This window comes from Chrysochloris asiatica, unplaced genomic scaffold (genome assembly GCF_000296735.1).
Source record: "Chrysochloris asiatica unplaced genomic scaffold, ChrAsi1.0 scaffold00033, whole genome shotgun sequence".
NCBI lineage: Eukaryota > Metazoa > Chordata > Mammalia > Afrosoricida > Chrysochloridae > Chrysochloris > Chrysochloris asiatica.
Window position 1 is genome coordinate 23,151,681 of NW_006408551.1, and position 10,031 is coordinate 23,161,711.

The 10,031-nt window shown below is 42.0% G+C and overlaps 1 protein-coding gene across 3 annotated transcripts in view; it reads right to left on the bottom strand.

Moving 5' to 3' along the window:
* PTPRB (protein tyrosine phosphatase, receptor type, B) overlaps positions 1 to 10,031 on the bottom strand; it is a 117,254-nt gene that overhangs the window by 36,659 nt on the left and 70,564 nt on the right. For all 3 annotated transcript variants that reach the window (XM_006859556.1, XM_006859555.1, XM_006859554.1), the window contains 4 exons: positions 9,029 to 9,307; positions 8,407 to 8,556; positions 5,372 to 5,615; positions 896 to 1,002 (listed from right to left, as the gene is read on the bottom strand). In XM_006859556.1, the coding sequence (XP_006859618.1) occupies positions 896 to 1,002; positions 5,372 to 5,615; positions 8,407 to 8,556; positions 9,029 to 9,307 (780 nt within the window). The remainder of the gene's footprint in view (positions 1 to 895; positions 1,003 to 5,371; positions 5,616 to 8,406; positions 8,557 to 9,028; positions 9,308 to 10,031) is intronic.

Below are 10,031 nucleotides of genomic sequence, written 5' to 3' on the forward strand. Positions count from 1 at the left end.
GTTTGAACCACAAGGTAGGTGGTTTGAATTCACCAGCCGTTCCTCTGAAACCCTATACAGGGTCGTTAAGTGCCATTGTGCTTGATTTATTTTTTAATACGTTTACTCTCTTCCTTTACTGACTATATAAAATTTTTGCTTTATAAGAATATTTCAAATAGGAAAGACAGGCTTAAAACCCCTGATTACCATTAAGTTACAAGCAAACATGTCTAAATCCTCTTCACTGTGTTCTGATTCCTCTTTGGTTTGCAGAGTGGAAGATTAGCCCCACAGTTGGCATAAATAGATAGAGGAATGCTTGTGAGGCTGGCATATAACAATCCAGCAAAGTGCTGGATTGGACTCAATGGCACTTAACACCAACAACATATTGATGCATATATACACTCCCAGTGAGAATGAAAGACCTGGTGTGGTGCTGTGGCTAATGCGTCAGACTGCAAAGTAATTTGAACTGCAAGGCTGGTGGTTCAAGCTCACCAGCTGTTCCTTGGAAACCCTATACAGGGTCGCTATGGGTCAGAATTGACTCGATGGCACTAAACAACAACAATGAGAATGAAAAGCCTTTTGATCCAACTTACATTTTAGCCTGTGTAACCTCTTGATTCTAATGCCTTTTTCCCACTATTGAAAAACAATTGATATTAAAAAAAAAAATCTTTTGCTTCTGCATTTTAAAGATTAATCCCCTTCCCTGTCCATTTCCCTGCAGAAATCATTCAATCCTATTCATGGAAATCCATAATTACATGGAGATTAGATTCCAAATGGAAAGCAAATGTCTGTCTACCCATCCTTAGCTAAGTCACCAGTTCTCCTTTCTAGAGACCATTATAGAGTAAGATGGCAGTTGGTAGAATGGGCGAGTGGATGGACAGGCTAACCTTACCTGACTCAGTGGTGATAGGCAATGAGAAAAACGTGTCTGAATAGAGCGGCTTTGCGAATTCCTTTAGATTCTCATCGAACAGTTGTGTGAAAGCCCGAATGCTGATTCTGAAAAGAAAATTAATTTATTTGAGTATTTAAGTGGCTGATTACAGTAGAGCTTGCTAAAAAAAAAATGTGCTTCAGTAGAAGCAGGCTGGGCACCTGGACAGTGGGTATGTAGTACTGGATATGAATCATGGAATCAGGCATATCTGGGTTTGTTCATTTATCTATTCACTGAGTCATTCACTGAGTCACTGGAGTTTTATTGAACCTCTACTATGTTCTAGGAGCTGTGGATACTGTAAGGAATAAAACAAAGTCTTTCCCCTCTTAGAATTTACACTGTCATAGAAGTCAGCTACTAAATCACAATGCTAATGTACATCTAAGGAAAAGGAAATGAGCAGAGTAAGGGGAATTGAAGGAAGCGGGTAGGGATACAGGGCTACTTTATTCATCATGGTCAGTGAAAGTCGCCAGGATAAGAAGACACAGAAACCCGAGGAAAGGGAGGGAGAAGCCAGGCCTGCATTGCAGTTGGAGGAAACAGCAGGTGCAAGGGTTTGGTGAAGGGTGGGTCCAAGTGTGAAGGCAGAAACGCACAGATTAACTAGAGAAGAATAAATAGTCGAGTTTGAAACAGGGGTAGAAGGAAAGACAAGACAAGGCAGATAGGATGGGGACTTCATTTCTCTTTGCATCTGTTGATGGACACTTGGGTTATTTCTACCTTTTGGCTATTGTGAATATTGCTAGAATGAACACTGGGGTACAAATATAGATTTACACTTTTGTTTACAATTACTTTGGATATGTACCTAGGCCTTCCCTGCATTTCAATGCCTAGCTAAAATGATACCTCCTCCAAGAAGCCTTCTGAACCTTCACAAAATGTATTTACATGTATACCTCTTATGGTCTTCAGATTTCTGCCTATCGTTTCACATACACGTCTTCTTCCTGTCAATACGTTACAAGCTCTTGAATGCAGGAGCCTCCTCTTAGTTATCCATCTACCCCCTACAGCATTTGTCTCAGAGCTTTCCCCAGAGGAGGCAATAAAACAAAATATGTATTGGATACATGGTCAGCATGATAAAGACTGTAATGAATAGGTATCTATGTGATAGTAGTTAGAATGTGACCAGAAGCTGAATTCTATAACAGAAAGTTAGAGATCAGGTGTCTGGATTTCCTCCATTTGAGAAAAATGAGGTCAGGAGCAGATGAGTGTGGTCACACTGCTATCCTCTTTAAAACAGAAACAAAACCAGATCAGCACTTTCCAAACTACCTCTCCTCAACAATGATCTCCTTTTTTTTCCGTATGGAACAATGGATAATAGAAACCAACAATGGATAGGAAAACCTTACGTTTACTAACATCATAAGCTTGCAACATCAACTAAACCTAGCTGGCTATTTCTGTTTTGTCCTCAATCCCAATTTTTCTTCTTCATGTTCTGCCATGTCTACCTATTCTGTTTTGGGGAAGACAATATGCTGATGGCAGTGAGGACCACCGTGATTATCCTCTTGAGACAGACAGCATTGTGACTGCACTGAGCCTGTGCTTTGAAAGGGAACATGCCTCACACCAAGCATTATCTACCTGACATGCTTTCAATAGTATGAATCAAACATACACGGAAAGCTGTGTTCAAGAAAACCAACATATACGTCATGAGTTGATTAAATTATATTAATTTCATGAAGCATGTTGGCTCCTTTTCTTATATGAACAGATAACATTTAAGGAGTGTCTCTTTTGTGCCAGGTACTTGACATGTTTTATAATCAATGACACGTCTCTTTCCCCTATTAGACTATGAGTGCTCTCAATCTGGTGAAGGGAGCAGGCAATTAAACAAAGGCTTAAAAGTCACTGGTAAATGCAACAGTAGAGGGATGGAGTGTCTGAGGGGTATGAAAATGGAGCTGAGGGAGCAACCAACTGCTTGATGTTCAGTGAGCAGATGTGGTGTCAGCCTCAATGAGGACTGAGCTGGTGTTTGGAGTGCAAGAAGAAATTCACCAGTCAGACAAGAAAGTGGAGGGCATCCCATATGGAAAGAAAAAAATGTGCGAATACTCAAAAGTATGAGGTATAAGAGAGATATGTCACCCTCAGGGAACTCTGAGGACTGAGGAATAGTAAAAGGGTAAGGAGTACTTGGGACAGATGGTAGGAGACAAGGCTGGTGAGGGAGGCAGAAGGGAGAGAGAGCGCCAGGGCTTGGTGTACCCTGCTCAGGAATCTGGACTTGTTCCCGTAAGTGCGTGGGAACTCCTGAAAGTTCTTACTCTATAAGGGAGGGACGTTACTAGGTTTGATCTATCACATACATTACTCCTCAGGACAATCTTGTAATGTTTTGCAGATAAAAAAGTGAGGATTAGAGAATGGAAATGCTTTTTGCAAGGTCACACAGCCAAGAAGTGTCAGAGCTACAACTCAATTCCAAGTGCTCTCCACTGGACCTTGACAGCTTGTTGGGACAAGTAAGGTGCCTGCTGGGAAACTGGTGGGCTTGGGTCCAGATGTGAACCTTTTATAACTTCTTTCTCGCTGTCTCTTAAATATAGTACTGAGACATCGATCTTTCCCTCTCCAAAAGCAAGCAAGGAAGCTAGTTAAAATAACTTCAACTTTCCAACTCAGAAAGACCAAAGTTGCCCTTCAGAGACTTTTGCTCAAGTTTTCTTGAGCTCAAGTAACAAAGAAGCTACGACCACAAGTTTTACAGGAGCTGAAGGAGCCCAGTGTTCTATTAAGTGTCCCTTTTGCTCGGTCAGAGATCTCACCTCCTTTAGGTATAGAAAACCAATAACCCTGGGAGGAGCAAACAGTTAAGGTGCTCAGCTGCTGATTGAAAGATCGAAGGTTTAAGCCCACACAGAGATGCTTTGGATGAAACGCCTGGTGATCCGGTTCTGAAAAATAAGCCACTGAAAACCCAATGAGCCTAGTTCTACTCTGACACACATTTTATTTTATTTCTTTATCCAGGATATAGACTCATATGGTCCTTTTTGAAGTAAGTGTCACTAATAAGTTTGCATGTGTTTATTCTGAAGTTGTCAACCTCAGCTGGGGTGGCAGTAGCAAATCTAGGGTAAGTCCTGGGTAGAGATAGCTCTTCAGAGTTCCTTCCAAAAGTGAGTCCTCTGCTTTAGTAAAACAATGTCCCTATCTTTGTTGAGATCTGGGAAGGGCTAAGAACTCTCAGGTGTGGTGCCATCCAGACTCCTTCTGGATCTGACAGGAATGTTTTTAAGCCGAGATCCAAGGGTGATACCCAGAGTCAGTAAGGCCTGGTCAATTACCAATCAGAATCAACAACAGTCCACAGGGAACCTAACTGGCTGTGATACTGGCTGGATATCATTCAGCTAAGATGGAACATCCTCTGCAGAAATGATCTTCTAGATAACTGTAGCCTAGGGTCGCTATGTGTCGAAACCGACTCCACAGCACATCACAACAACAACAAATAGCTATGACAGTAGCCAGGTTTTCTTTCTCTTGTGGGCCCTGGTTTGCAATGTTCTATAGTTCTGCTTCTATCTGCTTTCTGGGAACCCCGTGCAGGCCAAGAACACTGTCAATTCCTAGGGCTGGAAGGGCCTGGTGCAGGCAGTGGTGCTTGCTAAGGCTTAAGCCAATAATTGCTCCTTTTTACCTGCTATCCTACAGAGGCAACAATGCACCACTCACTCAGGAATCCCTTCCCTAAGAGCTACATCAGGACCACAGGACCCTTGTCTTTTGATGCCTTGTTGTTAAGTGCTATAGAGTTGGTGCTAACTCATAGTGATCCTCTCCAGGGTTTCCAAGGAGTGGCTGTTGGGTTTGAACCATCGATCTTGTCGTTAGCAGTCCAGTGCTTATGCTACAGTACCTTTTATATCTTAAAAGGTAAATAAATAAGTGTAATTCTAATCCTCACCCAAAGTGGATGATAAAGCCCTAATATAATTTATGTCTCTCTAAACTCAATCTTTCTATTCAGACATTCTCACAGTAGTTAACATAGTAATTGATTTGACTCATATTAAAGAAGTTGTAGGAGAAAGAGTACTTGATTAAGAATCTTAAAGCAATTCTAAATAAGAGCTTTTGCTATATTCAGAAGGTCCTCTTCACACACTGCCTGGAAATGTCCGTGAGTAGCGTAGTGGTTACGAATCGGGCTGCGAACCTTAAGGTCAGTGGATCAAAACTACCAGTCGCTCCGCGGGAGAAAGATGAGGCTTTCTACTCCCGTAAAGATTTACACCCTTGGAAACCCTGTACAGGGTCGCTATGGGTCGGACCCGACTCGATGGCACTTAACAACAACAACAACTCATGTGCATCAGAAGGCCAGACAGCCAAGTGCCTGGTGATGCAGCACGTCCCCTCTGTCAAAATGATGGCAATGAATCTAACCTGTAGGCAGTGCGTGGCTTCAGTGGTCCATCACAAAAGTTTTGCTGATTGGGATCACATTTTCCACCCAGGCTCTCCATCTCTGCTCCAAGCTTAATGTTAAAGCTCTTATAGTTGCTGTCAGGACTTTCAGCACATTTGCTTGCGAAATAATTGGTCTGATACACTCGAATGGAGGCGTTGTGTCTGTATTCCAGGTAGGAAGGCAGAGGGTGCTGTTGTTCTGGCTTTAGCTCATCACTGCCTGGAGAGAGAAAACCCAATGACAGTATGGCGTTAGTATTTTAGTGATTTCTAATTCAGTTTCTAAAGCTGCCTCCTCCTTACTTCCTGTCTCTGGCTTATCCCCAGAGTAGCACAGGTTCTGTGATCTCAAGGGATGCTGTGAAATTGCTCTAATGGAATACACACACACATACACCAACAAGGAGTGCTGGTAGCATGATGTTTAGCACTCAGGTGCTAACCAAAAAACTGGCTGTTTGAACCTATCCTCTGGCTCCAGAGGAGAAATACCTGGCCATTTTCTCCCACGAAGATTAGAAAATTCTACGGGAATTCTAGTCTGTCACATGGAGTTGCTATAAGTCAAAACTGATTCAATGATGATATATATATATATATATATATCTTATCATTTTCCAGAAAATAAAGTGGAGTGTGCATGTGGGGGTGAGGGCAGTCTGTTGCATCAAGCAAATGACAACACATCCCATAGCTACAGACAGTTGGATATTCTCCACTATGAGAGTCCAATAAGTTCAATAAGCCCTCCACCTTGCCAATAACTATTGTAGCTGAGCTAATAAGGAAATCTGTATGACCTGGGAAACAGGAAAATGAAAAGAGAAACCATGTCTCAGGCCAGAGCGCAAGGCACCCATGGCACGTTCCACATGCCTAGTCAGATAGCTGCTCCATGTACAGCACTTTTGTTATCTTGAGCACAGTTTTATCTAAGTTTGAATTTGGTCCATCTCTCAGAACACTTCCCAGAACTCTTCCCCTGTCTGCTTAGCCCACTGTGTGTTTTGGCACTGCAAACCAGTTCTGATGTTAGTTGGAGGAAAGCACAATTAGGAAGATAAATATTATAGAGATAAGATGCCGTTTACAATGCACTTCAAGGAGTGGAATTGTAGTTCATGCAGCATTTTGGACTCCAGTGGAATAGAATGTGCTCAAAATGAGAAGTTCTTGCTGTGGGTTTTACATTAACTTTAACCAAAGAATTTGGCCACTGCTCTTAGTTCCTGAGAAATAACCTCTACATGGTATTGAATTCCTCCACTGATTAAAGTTTTTGATGAGGTCTCCAGACCCCACAATGAGGTGTCTCTTGTGTAGGGACTGGCTAGGTCACAAAAATCACTTTGTGATATCAGTCATCCTGTGGGGGTCAGGTGGGGCACTTAACAACAAAGGACATATTAAGGAGCTCTGGAGTACATGCTGGGCTGCTAAATACAAGATCAGCAGTTCACATCTACCAGTTGCTCTGAGGGAGAAAGACGAGGCTTTCTGCTCCCATACAAATTTACAGCCAGAAAACCCTATACAGGGTCACTGTGTGTCAGAACAGACTCGATGGCACACAAGTACCACTACCACAACCAAAGGACATATTCAGAGGCTGTAATGGAACATTATTATACTCATTACATAGTATTTGCTAGGTCCCTAGGAATTGTTGCTGTTGTTAAGTGTTGTTGAGTCAGTTCTGACTCCTAGTGACCCTGTATAGGGTTTTCAAGGAGCAGCTCTAGCCATGTGGTTCAAACGGACCTTAATGTCCAGGGCATTAACCCGCAGAACCACACTGGAACTTCGTCAGAATTAGATGGTGAATAATTTAGGAAATTAGCAAATGAAACTATTCAAAATTTTATAGAGAAGGGAAGGATGCTTTTCACGATCACCCTTTGCTTCTTTTAAGCTTGTGAATATTTTTGTGAATTGGTGGGTAGTTCATGGTTGAGATATTTGAGATGATGGGAGGGGAAGATGAAGAGAATTAAAAAGTAAATGCCACTTAATGACAGAACAAAAGTGTAGTGAATCGTTCACATCGCTTCCATCTTGGCACCAAATTAAGAGACCTCCCTTCCACAGGAGTCCCGGTGTGGCACACTTAGCAACAACAACAAACCCCATCTCCCAGCCATAGAGGCTGTTATTTACATAATCTTTGAGTTAACTGGACAGACTGTAAGAGCACAGGCTCCAAAGTGAACTGCCTTGTTTTGAACCCTCTAACTACTAGTTTTGTGACCTTGAGCTTGTTACTTAATCTTTTTGTACTTTAGGTTCTTATACATATAAAACTGGAATTGTCCTCATGGGTTGTTGTCAGGATTGAATGAGTCAGGTTCATGAAATAAACTTCAAACAGTGCTTGGCACATCATGAGGACTCAGTAACTGATGGTTGTTGCTAGTATTGTTATGGTTGTGAGCTGGAAAAGGGAAAAACATTCACTGCCCTCTCTGCTCAGGAGTCAAACTAGAATGTTAATCAGGTTACTGAGTGGGACCAATCCTCTCTGCCCAGGAGTCAAGCTAGAATGTTAATAAGGTTACTGAGCAGAACCAATCCTCTGGTTTCCCTCCTGTCTTCAAATAGGTTTGCAACCTCCCTGATTCTGACCCGATATAAGTCTGCATTGCCCTATATTCGGCACTCAGAATCTGGAGAAATTAGCTCCTCTGAGCCAGCTGGCTTAATAAAATCTGAAACTCTGCTTTACTCCGAGTGGCCTTGGTTTCTTTGACAACAGATCCAGGGTTACTGTGACACTCCCAAATCTAAAACTGCTGTAACAGTTGATCTTCTCCCATCTAATCATGAAACTCTGCAGATCACACTTATTTCCTGAAAGCTGGTAATCGATTTCTTGTTACATCTCTTTGCTTCCATACAGACACGGATCTGAGAGATACATACACAAATGAAATTTTCGACTCTTCAGAATTTCCAATAGTCCTTCAGAAAAGCAAACCTGTATCTCACAGCAGAGTCACTTCAGGAAAACTTACCATCAGCCTCTCTCACCACCACTGTGAAGTATTTCACAGCGCCATTGGTGTCGCTGAACCAGCTGCAGTTGAAAGTAAAGTTGATGGAAGACTGACTAATGAGTACATCTTTTTTATTCACACGGATATGTGGAGGTGGAGGCGGAGGGCCTGCAGCAGACGGTGGGGAAAGAAACGAGAGAGGTCACAACTCAGTGTTTACTTCATGAACAGTGAAATGAAACACGTGTGTGTCCACTGCTAGCAATCAAGAAACCCACTCCTTCCTCTCCTGTAGGGAAGCTGGCAGTGACTTGCCACTTTAAGCAAATGAAAGTGACTTGTCACATTAAGCATATGAAAGAGGCAACTCCTCAGCAGGATATCCTGAAGTTGTTGCTGTAAATTGCTTAAAAGCTGCATTAAAGCCTTAAGTATATCAGGCAAAGTGATATATTTAAATGCTAACTCATTTAGATACTTTAACATCATTTAACTTGTTTGCTGCCAGGGTACTTTACACAGTGAAATGTTTTCATCTCATGGAATGTGAAAGGATAGCCCCATGGTGGATACAAGTGGGCAGTGACAACCCCTCCCTTGGTATACAAGAGGCTTGGAATTGACCTCTAGGGACACTTACGGTCTATCATTGTGATAGTGCTGTCTTCAACCACCTCGCTGGACATGCTGGCTGACTGCACTTTAATGGACACCAGGTACCTTTTATGGGGCACCAACATCATGATGTTGAGCAGAGATTTTTCTTTCTCCAGCTTTCTGGAAAACTCAACTTCTTGGGTGTCCATTTTCCGGCACTCAATGCTATACCCATCAAAGTCAGAATCTGGAGGGGTCCAGGAACAAGCAATGGCTGTGGAGTTCTGCGGCCGACAATGCAGGTTTTGTATTTTGTCTGGTTCTAAGAGAAAGAGAAGAAGAGAACTTTAGAACTCCATACAGCAGATTTCTTTTCAACTTCTCTGGGCCACTTAACTCTGCGTTCTAAATAAATGGTTATCAAACTTTATTTGGATTGCTTTTCCAGGAAACATTCTTAAGGCCCCCAAGGGAATTTCTCCCTACCCCACTATGAGAAATGCGTAAAATGCTGTCATTTCAGTAATCACCAGGTGCCAGTTTGATTGTTGTTGTTGTTAAGTGCCCTCAGGTCAGTTACAACTCATAATAAACCTGTATAGGGTTCTGAGGAGCAGCTGGTAAATTTGAACAACCAATATGATTGTTGTTGTTGTTGTTAAGTGCCATCGAGTCACTTTCAACTCATAGCAGCCCTATATAGGGTTTCTGAGGCAGTAAATTTTTTCAGGGGTAGAAAGCTTCATCTTTCTCCCAAGGAACAGCTGGTAGTTTTGAACTGCTGACCTTGAGGTTACCATAGCTCCTTTTCATTCTTAACTAAGCACTGGTAAAAAATTAATTGGTAACTTATTTACATTTGTGTGGCCCATCTCTGATCAAACTTCTTTCTGTTTCTTTATTAACAAATATTTCACTGCTTAATGGAAGATTTTACTCTCTTCTGATTATTCTCCATTTCTCTCTCTACCTCCACTTGGTGAATTTTACACTTCCTTTTTTTTTTTTTTTTTTTTGCATAGGGAAGCATACGAGATGAATTGCTG